Source organism: Dunckerocampus dactyliophorus, chromosome 2, assembly GCF_027744805.1.
Source record: "Dunckerocampus dactyliophorus isolate RoL2022-P2 chromosome 2, RoL_Ddac_1.1, whole genome shotgun sequence".
Lineage (NCBI taxonomy): Eukaryota > Metazoa > Chordata > Actinopteri > Syngnathiformes > Syngnathidae > Dunckerocampus > Dunckerocampus dactyliophorus.
In genome coordinates, this window is record NC_072820.1 from 11,838,564 (window position 1) to 11,863,235 (window position 24,672).

The 24,672-nt window shown below is 41.7% G+C and overlaps 1 protein-coding gene across 1 annotated transcript in view; it reads left to right on the top strand.

The window, feature by feature from the left end:
- Nucleotides 1-24,672, top strand: part of epha4b (eph receptor A4b) — a 132,075-nt gene that overhangs the window by 103,702 nt on the left and 3,701 nt on the right. Inside the window, exons 11-18 of the mRNA XM_054769438.1 lie at nt 4,585-4,652; nt 5,191-5,316; nt 5,410-5,595; nt 16,119-16,180; nt 18,016-18,225; nt 20,474-20,623; nt 20,783-20,976; nt 24,489-24,626. Coding sequence (XP_054625413.1) covers nt 4,585-4,652; nt 5,191-5,316; nt 5,410-5,595; nt 16,119-16,180; nt 18,016-18,225; nt 20,474-20,623; nt 20,783-20,976; nt 24,489-24,626 — 1,134 coding nt within the window. The remainder of the gene's footprint in view (nt 1-4,584; nt 4,653-5,190; nt 5,317-5,409; nt 5,596-16,118; nt 16,181-18,015; nt 18,226-20,473; nt 20,624-20,782; nt 20,977-24,488; nt 24,627-24,672) is intronic.

Consider the following 24,672-nt stretch of genomic DNA (forward strand, 5'->3'; position numbering starts at 1 on the left):
GTTAGAGCTAGCTTTCAGAAAATAAGTCTGTAGAAGAAGAGAACTCGGAAGTATTGAACTGTTCATGTTCTATTTTGAGCATCTGCCTGCAAGTCATAGTGCCCTGTGTCTATTTCAAATAAAAAGGCTGACTACTTCACAGCCATCCTGACGGTGTCATTCAGCTGACATTACATGAATTGATACAATAACCACCGCAGGAAGTACACAGTACAGAAAAAAACAACAAGGAACTCTCCCAATGATAACATGTGAATCTATGTTATGTTTTGAATTGCGTATGTCTTATTTTCTGTTATTATGTCTACTATATTAGGTAATAGGAGTGTAAAGGTGACTTTAAAGGTGTTATTCATGTCTAGAGGGCTCCAATAATGTTAAAAATTGTATTTTGAATGTCATAAACAGGTTTTCTATGCTCTAACTACAAAATGTATTATGTTAATTTATAAATACGGAATCCTACTTCATGGAAATTCACTGATATGGATATTCACTATATATAACTTAAAGGAGTGAGCATTACTGTGGACAGCAACAAGAGGTGAAAGGCGCGCTAGGCCAGCAATACGAGGATGAAGAATTCAATGGAATCGGTGATGTAGAATGAGATCGGGAGTTTGGTGAACTTGCTTACCGGTAACTTGATTGTTGGACTCGCAGGCTTTGTATATTAATTTACCCTATTCAGCCTTCCAGGGATGTTCTTTATGCTTTTACGCAGCTGAATAACTGTTAATGTGTAATGTTAACATCCCAGACACCTATTGAGACAGTTGTTCTGTGTACTATTGTGTAGCCAAATACTATTCATTGTCGGAATAACATTCCTGCGCATTGTTTTGTAAGATAGGCTACTGGTGGCCCTAATGAATCTTTTTTTTATCATAATTGATCTACAAAAATCTTTGAACTATGTTGAATTGGAACACAACGATGGGGAATAAGCATTTTTAGTCAAGACAATGCATGATATGCTGCTTATTGCTTTACCCGACTCAACTCATTTGCAGCATCTATACGCATAGGCACTAGTTATGATGACATATCACTTTTCATATTAAATTCGACTATATTAGCATGAGGCTGAAAATGTATATGTTATGTTTACAAGTTGTTTTGTTTTGTCAATGCATTGAAATGCGGCAGAGTGAAGACTCTATACATAACAGGGTTTTTTAACATTATGTGCAATGTTGGAAAATGGAGTCTAGTGGCGGGGCCTTGATTAGTTGACTTCATGTGGTTTTCAAGTGAGGTTGTTACACCAAACATAGTTGACAGGGGAAAACAAAAGGCGAAGCCGTGTCAGGTTTTACGCCATGTTTAAGACTGTAGCGCTAATGATTCATGACACTTCTAACGAGAGAGGAGAAATGAGTCTCTCTGTAATTACTATGGAAATGTGTTCATTTCCCATCAGACATACTCAGTCACATCTGCAACCATGCACACACACACACACACACACACACACACACACATACACACCCACATCTAGATGCGGAGCAACAGAAGTGTGCTATTGGTTTCACAGAACATGTATGTCCCCGTGGGATCATCACAGAAGTGTGACTCAAGTCACCCATTCCCCATATGTTCTACACACATGCCCTAAAGCAGTGTGTGTCATGGGGGTAATGATCGTCTCATGGTGCTTGACTGGATCGAGCCCAGCTGATAACCAAGTGAAACCCTCCCACACTGCCCTCATCTCAACTTCCCCCAAATGCCAGTATGTCCGCATGTGTGTGTGTATACAGGCAGTCGGCTGTGTAAAACAGACACATGATATTTAAACTCCAAATGCTGTGATTTAATGAGCAGAGCCGGAAGTGTTCCCAATGGAAGAGGGTTTTCAAGCTCTGGCTTCTCCTAGGCACGATCACTAGCAATGACTCCCACTAGCCAAAGGCTGGAATGCACTGTATTTGTTTCAGGAGTAGACACATGACTATATTATGAGGCAGTTACACTTCCTGGCCTTCACTCAATGTGTTCCGTGTGGGAACTCGACATGCCTTTGTACCATACCGAATGTTCTGTACCGAAAAATGTGGTTGCGGAAACATTTACCTAGACAGTAGTAGAAAACTGGCATATTTTGAGGGTTGCTTTAAAATATTTCAGTTGATTCGTTCGCTTTATGAAAGTAATAAACCATAACCCTGATATGAAACTTGAATTAAATATGAATTTTGTGCGGTAATTATAGTGTAATGGGAAATATAAGCAATTCTTGTTGTTGCTCATACATGCACATTAACGCTAATCTTAGTAAGAAGAATTCTAACTATGATACAGTATAAATTTATAGATTTACCTATATTTAGGTCATTTATCATCCGTTTTATCCACTGTTCGCTTGTTGGTCTTACACCAATGTACTCTACGGACTGGTTCCTGCTTTAACTGTTAATGAATGCCATTAAATGCGGAAGAAGTGACCTTTTAGATAAGCAAATGAGCCCATTAATAATAAAAATACACTTAAACTGACTGACAAGGTAATACACATTGGCTCTCATGTGCATGGGTCATACACTTGGCTGAAAGATCATTAATATATACACCGAATATCAAGGGCCCCAACATTGATCCTTGGGGTACCCCTACTGAACTGTCTAAAAATGAGGACATTGTGCTCTTAATTCTTGTATTGTTTTCTGTCAAAAATGATTTGTATGACTGTTATGTCTCCAAGTGTCATCTTCCAGTGGATATTCTCACTATGTGGGGTTTGAACAGACTTTTCCACCCAACCAACTGGACTTCGTCATGCATCACACAGCAGAGGCTATGTTCTATTTAAATCATTTTTAGCACATCATTTCGTCAAACTGCTCTTTTTATTTTATGGCCTGAAATGTTTGTGCTAAATCTAAAAAAGCAGTGAGCCTCACATGTTTATGGGCGATGGGGGCTGTTAAACTCCTGTTTCAAGTTAATGCTCAACACAGTGGAAAAGCACACGCACACACACACACACACACACACACACAGGTATGATTCCCCCTGCAAGGTCCATGTAACACAATAAGTTAAACACTTCCTCACAGCTGGGCAACAGGCTTGTTGATCAATTGATCAATATTTTGGTCGTTGCAAAGACCCACACAGGGTGTGTGCACAGCAGGGATGGAAATAGGGGGGCGAGATGTCTGTGCGTGCGTGTGCATGTGTGTGTGTTTGTGTGTGTGTTAGAGTTTGACCCGCAGTAAATCTGGAGGCGGTCATGGCCAGAGGGGCTCTTGAGCGTTAATGCATTGAATCAGGGTGTCTCTATAAGAACATCTGTGACTTGCACACAAACTCAATATTTGGTAATGATGGGAGTGTGAAACTGACTGACAGAATATGAATGAATGAAAGAATGAAAGTGTTTTTGTATTTTTAGAGCTTAGCACCAACGAACACAGTGAATAAGTAGTCTCTTAATAATAATTCCATACAATAGGTACTGCATTTTAATTTGTAGGATTCTGACTTTTTGTGGGGATTCTTTAAAAAAAAATAAAAATACGAAAAATACATGAAGTATATGTAGTAAAAAATGGAGTCTGAATTGAAGTTATGGGGTATGTAATATATATAGTAATCATTCATTAGTCGCGGTTAATTGGTTCCAACCCAACCGTGATGGGTGAAATTTCCACATAATAAGCTTCTTTCTCATAAATTGAATATTTTCATAGTTAGAGCATAGAAAACCCGTTTACGACTTTCTAAATAAATTTTGTAAACATTATTAGAGCCCTCTAGGGATGAAAAAAACATCCCTACAGTCTCATTTACACTTGTATTACCCAATGTACTACACATAATTAGAACAGATAAGCCATTTAAGACATAAATAAGACTCAAGCGTGTTGCTATAAATGTGTTCCCGAGCATAGTGGGAGCTTAGTGAAAGGTGGACAGGAAGTGACATCGGGGGTTCAGATTTGAGTTTCAGCTTGGTGTGGGTTGCGGCCGCAACTGTTGCCCATGTTTTTATCATGGATTATTGAGCCTGTTGTGAGATAATTCAAACCTGCAATAAAAGCCTGTTGTTCTGGCGATCAAGTCTCACGTCTGGTGTCTCACAGAACAATACAGTAACATTACTGACACCTTGTGACCAGTGTACTGTAGAATACCTCAGCATCATTCACAGCACCTTTCAATGCGCCCTATGAATGCCTTACATTTGCATTTCAGTTAAAAATACGTAAAATTTGCTTAAATATGCATATGTTTTGACTTATAATAGGCCGTATTCAACCATGAAACATTATGATCAATGAATTAATATATTTTGGAAAAAACGTGATAGAGTGAAGCCACGGAGTTTGCACCGCAAAGTGGTGAGGGACCACTGTATTTGTTACTTTCAATGTAATGCAGCTTTTGTGCAATGTTGCATTGGGGTATTTATACGATGGGATTTTTCAATCACACCAAAGGATGAAGAGAAATGTGGAATTTCTCTGTAATGATGTTTTACTGTTGTCTGGTGGAGGCTAAGATGAGCGTGTGTGTTTGTGTTTTGGTTTGTGAGTGTGCGCATCAGGATTATAACGCAGCTGGGTATTTGTTTTTCAGGCACTGTGGGTATATCAAAGCCAAGCAGGACCCCGATGAAGAGAAGATGCAGTTCCAGCATGGCCGAGGTAATGACACAGCAACATCACATATTAATGGATTTCACACACACATAGAGATACATAATCATTGATTTAAATGCATGCTCGCTTTGATTTTTTTTGTTTTAATTAAAAATATGTTTGACATGTTACTTCTATAATTGCCTCGCATAAGCATGGCTACTAATGCGGTGCATTTCATTAAAACAAATTGGCTCAACTTTTATTAAAAATCGTGTTTCATTTAGACACCTCCACTGAAACATTGGTGACATTTATGTTGGAATAAACAGTTTTTGCACAAATGTCTTATGGGTTCCTGTTAAAATGATGAGTCATTTTATCACCACATTCTGCATAACAAAGTAGTTATGTGTCTAATTATGTCATCATTTTAACACCATCTGAGCAAAGTAATTTACCATGGACAGTCTTACTGCAGAGATGGCAAACACACAACTTTTATTAAAACCAATAAACCCAGTGTGCTCATTTTCCTGTAACATTTATGAGATTTAGAAGCCAAATTGATGCTTTCTTTTGCTGCACATTTGCATGTTCACAGTCAAGCTCCCCGGCAGTAGGACCTACATCCATCCTCACACCTATGAAGACCCCAACCAGGCTGTCAGGGACTTCGCTAAAGAGATCGATGCTACCAATATTCGGATAGAGAGAGTTATTGGAGCTGGTGTGTTAACATCTTGAAAACATATTCATGCATTTTCCTCTTGGGTGTTTTAAAAGAAATAGTCTGGCTTCACTTTAAATTCAATATATGTAGGAGAGTTCGGGGAAGTGTGCAGCGGGCGGCTTCGTGTGCAAGGAAAGCGTGAGATCTATGTGGCCATCAAGAGTCTAAAGGCGGGATACTCGGACAAACAGAGGCGGGACTTCCTGTCTGAGGCTTCCATCATGGGGCAGTTTGACCACCCGAACATCATCAGGCTGGAGGGCGTCGTCACGAAATGTGAGTCATGGATTTATATGTGCTTTACCGTTAATGTGATCATGCACACGCCCTGTTTTTCCCACATGGTAAGCTGCAGCAGTTGTGTGACTGTGTGGCACACACAGAGCTGACCCTGAATCGGATAAAAGCTCTATTACCATGGTAACACCGTCATAACGCATGGCAGTGGCGACTGTCTGCGCCCCTCAAACAGCCACTTGTTTACCTGGCATGATTGTGTTAGAGCCATCGTGTGTGTGTGTGGGGTGGTGGGGGGTGGGGACGGTAGATAGACACAAGCCTGGTTCAACAAGATAGCTGATTGGTTATCTCTGGCCCTCGCTCTCATAATCACGCTCTCTCTCTCCATCTATCTGCTTGTCTTGTATGTCCATCTCACACTCCTGCCTTCCCTCTCTCTCAGTGTTCATCTTATCTTCTCATTTGTCGCTGGCTCTTATTCTCTCCGTCCGCTACCTCTTTCAGTCAGCCCCGCACTGCTCTTCATCTGACATTTGCTATTTTTTTACCAGCTCACCGTAACGAAGCCTTGTTGTTGTTGGAAAGGAATAATAAGCTCACTATTTCTCATGGTAGTGCAGGACATTTAACACAACGTATTTTTTCTTTGATGGCGTGTGAGGGAGGTGTAAGTGTAGCATTTAATTGAAGAAGTGGGAGGCTACTTAACTACTTTAACCACAGTGGAACCTCGGTTAGCTTACTCGCCGGTTAGTGAATTTTCCGGTTTCCATAGAAAATGTACACAAAAATTTTGCCTCGGTAACCAGAGCTAGAAGTCATTGTCCCTCAGCTCCACTGCCAAGTTTCTGCTTTTCTTATTGAACATGGCTGCAAAATAACCCACAATTAGTAATGTGCGATACAATTTCCTTTCCGATCCGATACTTCTAGTTCAATTCAAGCTGGTATCGGCGATACCTGATCTGATACTTTGTGGAAATACACCTAAGGTGTCTGTTCAGTTTTAGAAAGTCTTGTATTTCAAATCATAGCATAAAGAATACAAGACATCAGAGTAATATATGTCTTTATTTTAGCTCATACGGCCGTGGCCAAAAACATTGGCATCTTTGGCATGCCAACATTTTTGGCTACCACTGTGTACAACAACAGAAACAACAGAGGGCAAAATCATATAAAATATTTGAAAAAGGTGTTTTAAGCAATAAAAAATGGGTAAAACAATAAAACAATTCACATAAACAATACATTTTTAAGAAATACTACAAGAATGAAAACTAATTAACAATTCACACATGGCTCCGTTTACGATCGGCCACCGTTTTAACAGACTGAGACTGACTGACTGAGCAGTGTGCCGCTGCGCTCACGCATTACGCTCTTACCCAGGCGGAAGAAAAAGTAGTTCCCACCAACCGCGTATCATTTACACAAGATCCAAATTTTTTTGTTACTTTCCATTGTGTCCCTGTTAAAGATACTGTAGGTATCGATATTTTGATTTGAGAATCGATTTTCCAGCATAAGTACAGTTGTGTGAATGTGTTTTCCACCTTCCTGATTTCATATCTTTTTGCATGTTTGTCACACTTACATGTTTCAGATCATCAAACAAATGTAAATATTAGTCAATGACAACACATCCTGTCGTTGGGAACAGTCACGTCTTCAATGAAGGTAGAAGTAACCTTAAATATTTATTTCTCCCTTTTGTTTGTCATTTATATGCTTTAAAATTGTTTCATGCATGTAAAACTATCATTGTAAAACTACAAAAACGTGTTTTGTGTTTAGAGTATTTTTGAGAGTCAACCGCTGATGACATCATGGACGGGCGACGTATTGTAGCTGACTTCCGGTTCCGAGCGCCACTGCTAACAAGGAAGGACGTTTTGTGATAAAAAATATATAAATTAACAACACAGATGGACCATATCTATCTATTAACACGACAAGACGCAAGCCATTTGTACGCCAACTGGATACGCAAAATACAAGGCAAAATTGTGGCGTGAAATTTTGACGTCAGCTGGAAAACACACTAATTAGGGTGGAGGCTAACCGAAGTTCCACTGTATGCTGTATAGCAATGAAGATCATGTCGAAAGGTGTAGTTTAAACACACAAACGCACACAAATGTTTTGAATATGACGAATTGTAGCGAAATGAGAAGGGAATGTTCCATCCTCACAGCTTCAGGTGGAATTGCTGATGTTAATGACGATGAGCCCAATCAAGCACAAAGTTTGGGATTGTGTGAAATGGCTTACATGTTAACGAGGCTGAGGTGTAGTCGAATGAACAGGGCTGAGGACAAATCCTGACATCATTACCAAGATTATGCATAATGAATAAAGCTGCTGTGCACACGGCCTCTCACTTACTGTTGATGCTGTGGTGGCATTTTATTAAGGAAACCAAATGAGCCAATATGCAACCCTTGTTTGGTCTGTGTCATTTAGGCACCAAAAGGAGATTTTCCAAGTCGAAAGTGTCAGAAGTGGCGAAAAGAGACACTCTGCCTGCCAAGTAATGAGTTTTATTGTGTAGCAGGAAATGTAAATGTGGAAAACAATGGCACAGGACCTGTCATGGGCCACGTTGTAGCGGTGTGTTTCTCAAGAAAGGAACCCTGTTCTGTTGGCACGTTTAAACTGTTAACAGAGACAAGCATGCCATATAAGTGTTCCGCTTGAGCTGTATGTTGAAGTATGGAGAGCGGCAGACACACACACACTTATAAAGAGCTGACTTGAAAAGAAATGTGACCAATCTGTGGCGCATTTCACGACAGGACACACACGCTTTATGTTGCAAAGAGTGGAAGCGCCTCATTTTTTTAATAACCTACTTGTAGCATTTTTTAAAATGACCTGCTTTGCGGGGATGTAGTCTGCGGTATGCTCATCATGGTCGACTGTTCCCTCGCAGTCCTTTGACTCCTTTAAGGAGACGCAGAGAACAAAAAGGAAATGTGAATCAAGTTGTAAACACATTCACACATGAAATGCACACCTAGAAAATCTTCAGTGGCACTTTGGCCAGCAACAAAAGAGCAACTTCATATGCATGAATATCAATAATTCATCACATCAATTGGATGTGTTTTAGCCTCATGCATATTCATGAGCATGCGTTTAACAAATGAGAAACCATTCTTATTAATTGGCTCTTTCTTGCTTTGTCTAAATAATGCGACCTTTGGTGCGCAGGATAGAGCCTGTTTTTGGACTAATTAAATTGTTTTGTTACTGCGACTATGCAATTATGGCAGTTTATTTTCAATTTTGTTATTTTGACTCAAAAATGACAACAGACAAAAACAGTGGAACGTAAAAAATGACTATAAATTGGTGTTTACAGTTGTTCTTTGAAATGGCTTGTAACTGATGGTGCAAGCAGTGCCATGCTGCGTTAGCGCCAACATTACTGCTACTGCTACAGTGCTTATATGCATTTTTCCAACCATAAAAATGATCGAATCATGTTTATTTATTATAAGATGATGTTATAGCACTGTGCTAGTGTGTCAGTGTTCATTGGCTCTACTTCTTTAGCCCCTGACCATGTCTTTTTACAACAAATCTCTATACTGCTCGTCTCTATACTGCTCTCTGGAATAGTAGTAGTAGTAGTTAGTCAGTAGAGCACAGAACTCATGCTGCAGTTTCTGCAATCTGGAGAAGGCGCAGAGATAAGATCTACAGTATGTCTGCCATATTGATATTGGGTAATATGAGTGTAAAGGTGACTATAGGGGTGTATTAGACTCTAATTATGTTAAAAACCTGGTGGTGATGGTCAAAAAGAGGTTTTCAATGCTTTAACTGTGAAAATATTTCATTTATAAATAAGGAATTCTACTTTGTGGAAATTCACTTATCAGATTCGGGTGTGGAACCAATTAACCACGACAAACAAGGGTTTACTTCAGTCATTAAAATGGAACAAACAGCTCAGTAACCACTTAGGTAGACAGTCGCCCACCATTTGCATTCTGGCACCAGGAGAATGTCTCTATTGTAACTTGGAAAATAGAAAATAAATGTATCGGTTTTGCGTAATCTTTCTAACAATGAAAATAATACCTCTTGCCCTCACTTTTCCACGCTTGGCGTTGGTAACCACACTTGAGAACCGCAGGGGGAGCCAGTGAGCGTGTCCATTTAATTGGTGTCTTTTGTACCTTTAACATTCGTTTATTCCTCTTTGCCTGTCGTCACGCCACATTGGGAGGGTGATAGAGCTCCTCTGAAACAAATCTCACAAGCTGGACCGTCATTTCACAGGTCACAGTCTAAGGTGTGTATGTGTGAGCTGCCTGGCCGGGTGGGGGCAGTTCTGATGGGTCAATAACTCCTTCAGGGTCCTTTTCCATGGCACCAGCTGGTCCCTTCACACCACCCTTAGTATGCAATCAGGCAGGCTGACCCAGCATGCACTGGGCTCAGGTGGGTTCAAGAGGGGTGAGTTACTAACTAGACTTCATGGTGGAAAAGGCAATTGCAGTAATGGTCCTGCAGAAGTATAAAGTAAAGCTTGGAGGAATACTAATGTTTCTTTAACACTTAAACCACTGATTTATTTATATGATACACATACGCCCACCGATTACAAAATACAGCATGTAAGCACAAAACAAGCACTATGAAAATATGCACTAATAGCAAATAATAACCAATGTTGACTGATACGTACATAATTTCCATGCTCGTCTCCTTGGAGTGTTAACCATGCGCACTTGTGTCATTGCATTTCAGACTAGTATCCTGATTGCAACTGACAAATAAACATAGTTAATGTAATTGAGCTGCGAATAACTAACTGCCTGATTAATATTCCGGTATATAAATTAAATGTAAGTGTCTCTTTTGTCCCATTCACTGCTTCATAAATATTTTACTGCTTCTGAGAGTGCCAGTGCAGCAAGGAAGGAATGTCAAATAAACCAATTACACTAATTATAAATACACAGAAAAGTAGCTCCCGAATCCAGTGTGTTGCTTTTACAAAACTTAAAAGCATTAAGGGTTATTGTTATAGATGACACTAAAAGAGAGAAAAGTCTTTGGTGTTTATTGTAATTTTGCAAAGTAGTATTTTGTGTCGAGCGTGTGCATTCTTCCCCCCAATTCATGCATTTGTTATTCTTTATGTGCGTATTCTGTCAGCTTACAAGCACAGAGGCCTTCAGCTCCCATGCCGTGTGCCACTCTAATAAGCTTCTGTGCTGTCTGTCATCTGATTGCTGCTATTGTCATGCTAATTGGAGGGCCACATGCAGGAATCGAGGGAAAAAATAGACCCCCTTTTCTTCATCTGCCCATCTACACATCAGGAAAACACTGCAATCTGCACACCTCCTCCTCTCTCTCCTTATCATCCCTTCATCTCCCCCATCTCTAATTTGATCCACCCATGGTTCATGTGTTTTTAAAAACGCTGCAACAATCAAATCATTGGAGAAAACCCTCAATTAGGGCGCTCGCATCAAACAGGTACTCATCGAGGTGCTCTACAAAGATGCAGTTAAAGCAGGAGAAACTGCACACAGGCTTATTTTCCCTTACTTGTCCTCTCTTTTGTAAACTAGTGATTAGTTGTAAACGTGCATGTATAACAATACAAAGAAATGGTTTGGAATTATTCATATGCAGATCAGCGGAGATAGGACTGCAGAGGCAAATGAGGGGGAGTTAAGATAGGAGGGAAAGGTGATGATGGTTGCAGGATGGAGGGAAGATAGAGGTGGGGGGGGTGGATGAGATGAGATAGGATAGGGTACAAGAGCAAGGAAATTATACAAGATAGGACTTGAGAACAAATGAGGGCGTCGGCAAAGATGTGTGCAGAGATTTGAGCGTCCAGGAGGGGCAGGAAGGCGAGAGGACTGATGGCAAGGAGATGAACGTGAGGAAATGAGAGGAGGGGAAGGTGGAGAGAGCCGAGGAGATAAGCTTATTGAGTTTCTGTCTACCTGTTTCGCCACATCCACCGCCCCATCCCCATCATCTCACATGGAGCTTCCAGAGATCTTCCCTGTGTTTAAAGCATTGTATCATTTAGTCCAGGGTCTTAACATGAATCAATAGTGCACTTATTTCATTTTCTCTTTTGTACTTTGGGCCTTATTCAATAACACCGCGATGCAGCCCTCTAGCCCCCACAGATGCACACACACATAGCCACTCATAATGAAATTGTATGCATGTGGACACACACTCTTCCCCTTCATTTACACTCACAGGGATACACGTGCACACAAGTACAGGCAGTCATAATGTAATTTAGCAGATACAATGCATGCGTTGTTTACAAATTGCCGCTGTGTCACTGGCTAGACTCAGCAGTGGTCAGTGGTGCCATGGGAAACTGCAAAAGCCACGCCGCATTGAACTCATCAGTCAGAATAAGAGGCCCTGTCCACACGGGAACGCTCTGGGTTTTATTTGATCTTTTTTGGTGGGTTGAAAAAAATGATAATAATCAATAAATAGTAGGCTTGTCCGATAATATCAGCCACCGATAATTATCGTCCTGATATTGACATAAAAATGTGATATCGGCCAACATTGATATTGTTTTTTTCCGTACATTGAAAGCTGAGTTTTTACCATCAATGTCGCAGAATTGCAACATCAACATCAACAACATTGAATCATGTAGTTAATACTGAGTATTTATTTAGCAAGCAGAGTAGTGACACATATCAGTATCGGTTGATACCAGAATCGGAAATAGAGAGTTGGACAATATCGGCATATCGGCTATTGGCAAAAAAGCCAATATCGGACATCCCTAATAAATAGTTGTATCCAGGCGGGAACGGATCACTGAGTGAAAATGATGTAATAGCCACACCTACTTGTGGCGCTGTGAACAGACATGCAGACGGAACCATGCGATACACCAAACCATAGAAGAAGAAAGAACGCATGTGCATAAGTTCGTCGTCTTCTGCTTTCCAAGGCTCATCTACACTTACGACAAAGTGGACATTTATTTGTTAAATCTGTTCTTAGACCACCCTTGGTAACGTACGGTAGCCACTGGTGGTGTTCCTATATTTTTTGGTTGAAAAAATGGCATTTTGAGATGACGACATCCAGCAGCTTTAATGTTAATAATTTATTAATTATACTTAACACCCTCTCATGTAGTCCAAAGCATTATTAAAGTTAAAAAATAAGTTGTTACATAAAACTACTTTTCAAGTAAGTAATTATCACCTGCTTCCAATTAACACCCGCCATCTTTGCTTGGGTGAATAAACTCCCTGGCTGTAATTACAGCATTTATGGTAGTATCGGTGTGCATGCTCTACTATTACTAGTTACTAGGAATAGTAACTTCAGCTTTTGCCAATAGCGAGCCACGTGAAGGTGTAGAAAAGGGGCATATTTCACACACAAACACTCATGGCGACACACAAGGTTCTGATGATCATCGCTTTATGGCCAAGAAAAGAAAGACAACACTTACTTCCACTTAATGAAGCGCTGTAAAGACGAGCAAACTTGTCTCTGATCCATTCAATGACACACTCCATCTGGCAGAACGTCAATAGCCAATCTACAGATACACACACACAGGCCATTTAGCTCTTTGAATTATTTCTAAGCGCGATGAAAAGCAATAAATGGGAGTGAATACGAACGTGATTAGTTAATTATGTGCTTTCAGGAGGAAATTGACGAGTGTTTGACGAGTGCTTCGTGACAAGCTCCGTCCTGCATGTGTGTGCTATTTTTGTTTGAAAAGTGGATGAAGTCGCTCTGCGAAATGAAAAGGATTCATTGTGTTGCAGTGTGTGTGTGTGTGTGTGTGTGTGTGTGTGTGTGTGTGTGCATTGCAGTCAACAAGAACAGCCGTGCGGAGTGTGTGTGTGGTCGACATTATTGGTAAGCTCTGTTATCTGTCAATTGCAAGGATAATTTAGTATGGCAGGTGTCCAGATGATGGCTGCTGATGGTGTGTGTCACTGCATGTGCGTGTGTTGATCGTGTAGGCTGAGACAACAGGATGAATGTGTTTCATTGTACCTCTCTCTTCCCACAGCTAATACTGCGGGCCTGCAGGTAATAGTCGATACCTCACTGGCAACATGTAGCATATGAGTTTGCAAACATGACACATGAAGCACACACACAAAAGCCAAGTTTTGTATCGCTATACTGTATAATTTATCCTGATTTCCTGACTATAGAATGTCAGGTTTATACTCCTGTATTTATTTATTTATTTATCTATTTTAAAATCAAATTTGTCTTTATTTATTTTATTTCATATTTATTTATTTTTATTTAAAATTTTGGAATACTTATTTTTATTTTTTATTGTGTTGCCTTTATTTCCCCTATCTATTGCGGCACAGTCCATTTTTTTTTTCTCGATTAGAAGTTGGTAACATTTAAACACAGGAAGTGAACAAACTACTGTATCAGTAGTTGTTGAGACACAGAGAAGGGTAGGACTAAATAAGCTCTCCTTCTTCCGACTCCTTTTCGGCCATATTGAATTGTGCAAGAGTGAACATGTGATGTTCTTTAATGTAACTTGTTAAGCATGTCGGAAATAAACAAGACCATTATGTGACATTACGCTGAAAATTCTACATACACACACACACACACACACACACACACAGATCTTGGGCTGTAAAGAGTCGCACTCTTTTCCATCAGGGTAAATCTGACACCAAAATGGCGTTTGAACACTTTTGTTGTGTCCTTTTTCACTCACCATGCCCTGAAACCAGTTGTCTTTCACACATACACAAGAACGTGGACACAAAGCACCAAATACTACACAAGCACAAAGAAACACACAATCCAGGGCCCATGTGTAGATAAATGCGACCGGCAGTTCTCACCCCCAGCAGAAGAAAATCCAATTCTCTTTCACTTTTATCCCTGAGACTAATGTTACTGTCAAAGAAGACACCACCACTAGAGACCCTGTGTGTGTCCTTTGCTCTGTGTGTGTGTTTGTGTGTGTTTGTGTTTGCTGCAGTGAGATAGTGAATTCATTTAAGTTGATGCATTGCTGTCTTTACCTGCAATCTAACTCAAGGCCTCTGTGGTGTTGTTCTGTTTTTCCGTGACAAGATTGCCACCCCAGCTCCTTCACATCTGCTTTCCATCTCCTTCTCCTTCTCCTCTCCTCATTCTCATCTGCTTATCATCTCTTCTTTTCACCTTCTCTTTCATTCGCTCACTCTCTCATACAGTATTCCCATCTACTTCCCATTGTTTTTCATTTTTCCTCCTCACCTCTTGTCATTCTCATCTGCTGTCATCCCCATCTCCTCTCTGTCCCATTGCTTCTAATTCTTTCTCATTCTCATCCCTTGTCCTCTCTTCACACCTCATATTGGATTCTCATACTAATTGCTTTTCACTTACTTGCTATTTTCTTCTAATTTTCCTCACTTATCACCCCCCCCCCCGATTTCATCCCCAATTCATTCCCATTATATTTATTTCCTCTCATCTCATCTATACTTCTCATCAGTTCTCATCTTCTCAGTCTATTCTCATGTCCTCTCCTAATCTCCTTTTTGTTTTGTTTCAATATCACTCTGATTGTTTTTCATATTTTGAAGATGACAATGTCTCATATTCTCATCTCCTACCCTTCTCATTCCTTTTTCATGTATTCACATGTTCATCTGTTGCCTCTCTGTCGTCTTACATTTTTTGGCTTATGACTTTTCTATATCAACAAATTGATAAACAAATCGCAAAAGGGTTTAGTAAATGTTCCTGTCTCCTCTCTTTCTCATCTACATCTCCTTTCCTTCTCATCTCTGCCTCCCACCTTGTATTTCGAACCTCAGCCTTATCTGCACTTACATCTCGATAGCTTTGTTGTTACATGAGACCTCATAACCACAACATGTTGCTAATTCGATAGAGCAAACCAGTGAAAGGAGGAGTCCATGAAGACACACACACAAAATCTTTTGTGATTGGCACAGAAGGTTGTTGGGGGTCGTCAGCCGGGACAACTCCTGTTTTTAGCCCGTGTGTGTGTGTGTGTGTGTGTGTGCATGATTGCGGCTACTTTGTTAATCATTTGTAAGCCCCTAGCAGATGCCAAGCTGGGGAGCAGAGGGCACAGGGCCTGTCAGTCAACCTTACTCACACATACGCACAAACATACATGCGCAGGTGCACAGCGATCCAACCGCAACAGCCCCACAGCCACACCAGCCTTCCCTTGAGGCTGATTAGTATGCATGAGATCTCAGGAGGACCCCTAAAGCCCTCCCATACGCTCATACACACACATAGATATTGTGGTGGATCGGTCCATTCTAATTATCTCCTTGCGTTTATGGAGACGCTTGATTAGAAGCTGTCAGTGTGACTGATGACGACACGCCACGTTATCCTCCAGAGAGACACGACCGGGCGCGGGGGGGAAGCGGGGTATAAGAAGGCTGGTCACAGCTGTGGGCTGCACCACTTCTTCTTCTGTCCTCTTTATAGTCCACATCTTTGTTCCACATAATTGCACGTCATTACAGCTGCCTTGTTATGTCTCCTTTTAGGTAAGCCGGTGATGATCATAACGGAGTTCATGGAGAATGGATCACTGGACACCTTCCTCAAGGTGAGGCACAAAGGCTGCTTGCCTCAGCGGGAAGTAAAACAGCACGCTCTGACTTTCAAGGTCAGGGCTGCAACTTCTTTTACAATACGATGTTGTAGCTGTAGAGTGGTCCAAATTGTACTTTGTTCCCCACAAAACTGCTGCAGCTCAAAACTGGCTTTCATCTGGCAAATATTGTGACTGTTCACCAAGGACTTCATTTGGAAAATAGTTCAACTCCCGTTTTAGTCACTTTGGAAACTTTTTTTTTAATTTTTATGTCGTAGCAGATTTTTTTTAGATAACAACAAAAGAAACACCCTTTAAAGTTGCATTTAAAGTAGAATCTACATGACAAGGTCATCTAGACCGCCGCTGGAGGTGGAGTCTGGGTGAGGCTGGGCCACATCAAGTGTTCTACAAAAAGTATTTCACAAAAAGTACAAGTGAGCTCAATCTTCCGATTAGGTTGGGCAAGGAAGTTTATTCAGCCTGTGTTTACATTATTTGTATGTAAAATATCAAAAGACAGATGTTAGATATGTAGAATGCCACAGCAGAAATAGCTACCATAGTAGAAATGCTAACCATAGAACTAGAATAGTGAAGCCCTGACTGATTCATGTTACAAAAAAATCACTGCCGTGCTCCAGAGCATGGCCCAAAGCGAAATAAAGACCAATCTCATCAGCACCACTCAGGCAAAGTAAATGGGAAGTGACAAACTAAAACGACCAAAACGAAGCACACAGTTACAAAACGACACACTGGTAAAACAAAAAAATGTTGTGTGTAGCAGTTTGTATTTTAATGAGGGTCGTAAAGAGTGTCCACAGTGCCTCAATATAATAATGGAACATGTTTTATGTTTTTTACAGCTGATCTGTGCTGCAGGCATCCATATGTGTCTTTAATTATGCTGACCATTTATTAAACAGCCGTCCCTGAGAAAATACGAAACCACTGATCTGTCAGGGAAGGTCTCCCCCCACCACCACCATCATTCTCGTCTTACTACCCTGGACGTCTTGCCTTTCCCCTCATCCTTAATGGCAACAAAAATGTGCAGATCTTTACATGCATTTGCATCTTTCCTCATTAGTCTCTTTCCCAGGCTTTCCTACCCTTTCTCTACAGTAGCCTGGCATTACAATGTTTTGGGCAGATTGATAGAGGAATTCTGTAGGTTTGTTAGACACTCCAATCAATCAGCATCTCACAAAACCACCAGCTAATTAACTTACTCTGCAGCTGCTCAGGGGCGGGAGAGGGTGGATGGCAAAGAACTATAGTTGTTGGTAAAAGGGGGTGTGCGGATTCAGGAAGATGATGGATGCAGGATAGACGCACATACGGACACTCAGTCCACATAATAAAGAGTTCTCTCTTGGAGACAAGAAACTGAGGAAAGACAGAGATGGATGGAGAGACATCGAAACAAAGGGAAGAAGAGATTAAATGAAGGAGAGAGGGTGACCGATAACATGGATGGTTTTTTAACGCGGCCCGTTGGCCCATGGCAGAAATAATTTGCAGAGGAAGGTGAGCTAGACTGTCATCGATCAACAGGCTCTGCTCCCTGCCAAAGACGCAAAAACTGGAATCCAGTGAGCTCCGCTTGAGCACATTCAGGATCCTCCATTGCTTTCTAGTAGAAGAAATTCATCTTTCATTGACACCCTGCAGATAGAGGCCAAAGGGCAGGGTTAGCCAACGCCAAAAGGAACTTTTTTAGATCGTTGCTCAGGGACACTTCAGAAGGGTGAATTTCCAGTTGGGATGCCATCATTACATCATCCTGCTGTTGCTCAGTACACAGCGTATTAATTCATCTTTCTCCTTGTCTCGCCCTGCAGAAACACGACGGCCAGTTCACGGTGATCCAGCTGGTCGGCATGCTGCGTGGCATCGCCTCAGGCATGAAGTACCTGTCAGACATGAGCTACGTTCACAGAGACCTCGCCGCACGAAACATCCTGGTCAACAGCAACCTGGTGTGTAAGGTGTCTGACTTTGGCCTCAGTCGGGTTCTGGAGGACGACCCAGAGGCCGCATACACAACCAGGGTAAGACACCCTCATATGCTCTAACTCTAATGCTGCACTGTTGCTGCAGTGAAGAGCATATAGGTTGAGCAACCTGCAATTGTTTGAGATCTATTAAGAATATTTTGGCGAAGTGCTTCAAATGAAAAGATACAGGGTTTTTTTGCTAACATGCCCAACCTTAGAGCGGGTCTCTGTGTCACAGCTGCACCATTCCAGGTCACTGGTGCGTTAGAGTGATCAGAAGGGTTTGGAAGTGATAGGAAGAAAAGCTCTGACTCACTTGAGAAGTAGTATGGTGCCACCTGTTGGGTTGTATGCATAAATCTCTGGACCCTTAATATATGACTACCCAACTTTTTCCTAGGAAAGTCTTATTGTTTCAGTACTAGCAGTGTCCCGATCAGATATTGATATCGGATATTTTTTACCGATATCCGCAAAAAACATGTATCGGATTATATCGGCCTACATCTAAAATCCCCGATATTGGCACTCCAATACAAGGAGTCCATTCCAGACTCAGCACGTCTGTCCTGCAGCGTCCGGATGGAGCCCACATGGTCACGGTAACAGCGTGTGCAACACGCTAACAAAGCAACAAGGAGTAGGAGTGATATCAGCCATGTGGCAGTATTTTTTATGAATTCTGAAAAAGACGTTGCAGCTAAGAGCAAAACTTGGCGGCACAGAATCGGCCGGGGAAGTTTAATACGACCAACCTCTATATCGGATATTGGATCGGTATTGGATGATATTTAAGGCTGCAATATCGGTATTGTGTCGTAAGTGAAAAAGTTGTATCGGGACACTCCTAGTCACTACAGTAATCTGGTAATCTTGAAGCGATTGCGGCTAAAAACCCAAACCCTGCTGGCAGCATCTTCTCATCAATCAGTAGACTGGGTTGGGGTAGACTCCTTAATTGTGCCTGATAATTAATTATTCCTTTTACCAAGACCTTTAGGACAAATCTGTTCTTCAGACTTTTTCACAATTGTGCATGAATGGCCCCAATACATTTGTTCATATGGTGTATCTGTCAGAAACAGTGAGAAATGTAGAGTAGGAAACAATTCATACATTATGGCGACTTAGATGGAGACCCGATTGCCCATATACCCAAGAAGAATCTAACATGAGAGCCCAAGGCCAAATAAAAAGCAATTACGTAAACGACCCACAGTCAGGCCTTGGTTACGAGACACCTGTTGGACGAAGATATATTTCACGGCTCGGCTGGTTTGACCAAGAATCCTTTGACTCGATAAATCTACAGTATTCAGAATGCTAAACACTTGCAACGATATCATACAGCAGCTGCCTGCAAACAAAGTTTTTTGGTCACATCACCATCCTTGCACAGAGCCTGACGTCAGTGAGTTAAGCTATGGCGGAGCAGCTCATCTAAAATGCCCACAAGGAGATGGCATTATTCATATGCATAGGAAGAACTGTCGAGGATGTTATTTTTAATATGGCATTAGCATTGCCCTGGGAGGGGTGCATCAGCCGCAGACAGCTCTATTGCAATCAGACGCACACCCACTGATGTCAGGAGACGTCGATGGGGAGCTGGAGGCGCTGGGAGGAAGGGGGGTGGGGCAGGAGACAGAGGTGGAGATGCGGAAGACATCGAGAGAGAGCGAGAGAGAGAGAGGAGCGGGAATCAAATAAGGCTGAAAGGGAACAAGGGAGGGGATCCAGTGAGAGCAGTTAAGAGATAAGAAAGGATGTTTGGGGACGGGCAAGGGGGCGATGGAAACAAAAGTACAGTGCAGAGTCACTTGGCAGCTTTGTCTTCTATTTGACTTTGACCATGCAGAGACGGGGAATGCTTGGTGGTGCAGAGGCAAGTGCCGCATGTTAAAAGGCTGACTGGAGCCTTGGTAGTAATATATATATATATATATATTGTGTGTGTGTGTGTGTGTGTGTGTGTGTTATGTGGTGCGAGAAGGCAGGGGTCCCTATTGTGTCTATACAGTTGGGCTTTATAGAATGTATTTGATCTGTGCAAGCACATCAACAACAAGCATGAAAGCAGAAAAGGAAATTTGGCAGCAATAGGACGATGTGCAAGAGTATGGATACCCTTGATGACAGTACAGCATTCAGCTTCCCTGCAGCCTCAACATATTATTGCTTTTCCTTTATTACACCACCAAATCCCTATGACTCAAACAGCATTTTAATATTTACACCATCTAAAGCATCAAGGTCAGTGTGATGTATTTTGTGTTGCTAAGGTAATCTTAACTATTTACAGGGAGGGAAGATCCCCATCAGGTGGACAGCTCCAGAGGCCATCGCCTACAGGAAGTTCACCTCAGCCAGTGATGTATGGAGTTATGGTATTGTCATGTGGGAGGTCATTTCATACGGCGAGAGACCCTACTGGGAGATGTCCAACCAGGATGTGAGTTACAATCACATATGCAAGCTCAAGCCTCAGCGATAACCTTCACACACCATGAAAGCTGTGTTACTATTGGGGATTAGCACGCTGTAAAACACAGCACAGAAACTATGCATTCAGCTCCACTAAAACTTGACTTGTTTGCCTCGTTCTTTGTAGGTTATCAAAGCAATAGACGAAGGCTATCGCCTTCCTGCACCCATGGACTGTCCAGTGGTGCTGCACCAGCTTATGTTGGACTGCTGGGAAAAAGGACGCAGTGAGCGACCCAAGTTTGGCCAGATTGTCACAATCCTGGACAAGCTCATCAGAAACCCTGCCAGCCTCAGAGAGCTGGCCAACAGCCCAGCAGGGTCAGTTGGAGAGAGTTGAAAACATAATCACTGCTTTAGATTTCATTTGGAACCTATTTAAGGGCTTTTTCAGTCTCATTATTGCTGCTGAGAAACAACAAGTACAGGAATGTTGCAAACCCTTTGAAAGCAAGCAGATACTGTATTATATTACACTGTACAAAACATTACCGTAGACACCCAAATATAAACATGTTTTTTTTCCTAGAAAATACTATGAAAATGACAGGTCGTCCTATATTCAGGATCTACAGTTATACATGCAAACTAACAGATGGCGCCAAACAAATTTTACAACTGTTTGCCAATTTGCCCAACTTTTGAGTCACTTTTTTGAGTTGTGGCTGCATCTATGGTGTCGGTATAGTGCCAATATCTGCGCACGTAAAAAAACATAATCAGTAGGGGTGTCACGAGACACTCACTTCACGAGATGAGGCACGAATTGGGTATACGCGAACGATACAAGACGAGATTTTAACTTTACTTTTTAGAAAAGTACAATGAAAAAATATAAGACACTATATTTCAATCTGGCCGCACGGTGGCTTAGTGGTTAGCATGTTGGCCACACAGTCAGGAGATTGGGAAGATCTGGGTTCGAATGTTGGGCATCTCTGTGTGGAGTTTGCATGTTCTCGTGCGTGTGTGGGTTTTGTCCGCGTACTCCGGTTTCCTCCTGCGATTGACTTGCGACCAGTCCAGGGTGTACTCTGCCTCTCGCCCGAAGTCAGCTGGGATAGGCTCCAGCATACCCGCGACCCTAATGAGGATAAGCGGCATAGAAGATGGATAGATGGATATTTCAATCTGATAATACACTTTCTACTACGTTACACTCTTCTTCACTATTTGTGTATGCTACCGGTCCTGCCTCCACCCATCGAGACAAACAGACTGTATGACTGACAAAAGGGCTTACTCCGTTCATGCCGTTGTTCTATAGAACAACCGGGCCAAGGTGCTGAAACCAATGGACAACAATGGTGAACTGTCTTCCTGCCTGTTTGGAGGCGGGAGACGAGGAAAACAGACACGCATGCACATGGCAATTTATTGAGACTGGCAAAATTAACAAGTTCATTTTCATTTATCGTGTGATGTAATTAATTAATTTATTATCGTCCTAGGCCTCGTGCCCACGAGACCATTTTTTTTCTGAATGAGAAATCTTGTCAAGTTTTAATCTTCAAAGATCTTGTGCCACCCCTTATGATCAGCATACGTAACGACCACTCTCTCGCAGCCATTCGGTCTCAGCCACGCGTTGTGCCTTCTACGTGCTTGCCTTTGCTGAGTTTTGGGACTCTGGGGATGAGCATTGAATAGACAGCCCTGCAACCCTCCGAGGCAGAGTGAGGCAGGTTATCATGGCCTCCTTTCTCCCTTGTAGTAAGTCAGTAAACAATCACAAATACTCCCAAGCTGTTCCATGAATTCATAATTTAAATATACAGTGGTGGGAAAAAGTCAGGAAGGGGGGCAAACCCCCTTCCTGATTTTGTATTTTTTTTGCATGTTTGTCACACTTAAATGTTTCAGATCATGAAACAAATTTAAATATTAGTCAATGACAACACAACTGCACACAAAGTTTTTAAGTGAAAATTTAGGTTTTTTTAGGAGGAAAAACATCCAAAACCTACATGTCCCTGTGTGAAAAAGTGATTGCCCCCTAAACCTAATAACTGGTTGGGCCACACTTAGCAGCAACAACTGCAATAAAGCGTTTGTGATAACTTGCAATGAGTCTCTTACAGCGCTGTGGAGAAATTTTGGCCCACTCATCTTTGCAGAATTGTTGTAATTCAGCCACATTGGAGGGTTTTTGAGCATGAGCCACCTTTTTAAGGTCATGCCACAGCATCTCAATGGGATTCAGGTCATGACTTTGACTAGGCCACTCCAAAGTATTCATTTTGTTTTTCTTCAGTCATTCAGAGGTGGACTTGCTGGTGTGTTTTGGATCATTGTCCTGCTGCGGAACCCAAGTTGGTTTCAGCTTGAGGTCACGAAAGGATGGCCGGACATTCTTCTTCAATATTTTTTGGTAGACAGCAGAATTCATGGTTCCATTTATCACAGCAAGTCTACCAGGTCCTGAAGCAGCAAAACAGACCAAACCATCACACTACCACCACCATATTTACTGTTGGTCTGATGTTCTTTTTCTGAAATGCGGCCTTACTTTTACGCCAGATGTAAGGGGGTCATCACTTTTTCGCACTGGGCCATGTAGGTTTGGAAAAAAGTTTCATTTAAAAACTGCATTTTGTGTTCAGTTGTGTTGTCTTTGACTCATATTGAAATTTGTTTGATGATCTGAAACCAGTGACAAACAAGTAAAAAAAAAAAAAATAAAGAAATCAGAGTGGCAAAACTCAGCAAGGGCGAGCACGTAGAAATCACAAAGATGCCATACGCATCTAGTCGCTAGTCCTAGTCACTGCATGAGTGACAGGAAGAAAAGCGCTGTCTCGGTTCGGAGAAGTTTTTTCCTGTTGGTTTGCAACTTTTAAGAATAGGTCAGGAATGTCAAGTTTCTTTGCCAGTGTCCTATTGAACAGAATAATGCGGTAGAATAATGCAGCACCTCTGCTGCTTGTAGCCAAGCAGTGCACTCCATTTTTATTTAATTGCTGAATTACCAACCAAAGCCGCTATCAATTAATCAATTCTGCCAATCCCCAGTCAACATGGATGAAATAAATACTGTTACATAATTCAAATAGTCAAATAGTAGTCCCTCGTTTATCGTGGTTAATGGGTTCCATACCCAACTGTGATAAGCGAATTTCCGCGAAGTAGGAAACAACATCTTTGAAGGCGTCTTTTAAATGCGTAAAGCCTAGGTCGGAACCAGTCGTACAGGCTCCTGCGGCCGGTTTATGTGCAAAAAAGGCAAGAAATGCAGGTGTGACGTGCTGATTTTGATTCGTAGTCTGGCCACGTTCTTTGTCATGTCAAACAAACTCTACGGGTGCTTACATTTTTTTCAGATTGCAAGACAAACGTACGCATTTCGTACGTGTTTGTGCGTCGTCCGTACGGCCAGCGTGTGCGTTTTACTGGTGTCAGGTTTGGGTAAAATGTCATTTTTTCCGTACGTTCGACTTACAGGTGGTGTGTTGAGTGCGTGGTGATCATACTCCTTCATGGTCACCACAACGACATTCTCCATGAGCAAAAGGAAAATCAAACGCAGCGATTTGGGGAACTCCATGAATGGCACGGCCAAAAAAGTCCTCCAGTTGTGACCTATAGGCTTTTTATATGCCAATTTTGGGCTTTAAAATGCTTAATCTAGGCAACAAAACGTATGTTTATGCATATGTTTTGACTAATAAGAAGCCATATTCAATCAAAAAACCCAGCATGATTATTATTAATATATTTTTGGAAAACAGTGATAGAGTGAAGCAGCGAAACTTGAACCGCGAAGTGCAGACTGTACAACGACTGCGCACAGAATGCACAGATGGACCAAGCTACTGTGCTTTGTATCTCAACAGGGAGGAGCCAACCACTCCAGAATTCAGCGTGAGCACAGTGGATGAGTGGTTGGAGGCCATTAAGATGGGCCAGTATAAGGATAACTTTTCCAGTTCTGGATACGTCAGCTTAGACTCAATCCTCTACATCAGTGTCAGGTAAAGATGGCGTAAAGATGAACATCAGTAAAAGTTGCTCTCCATT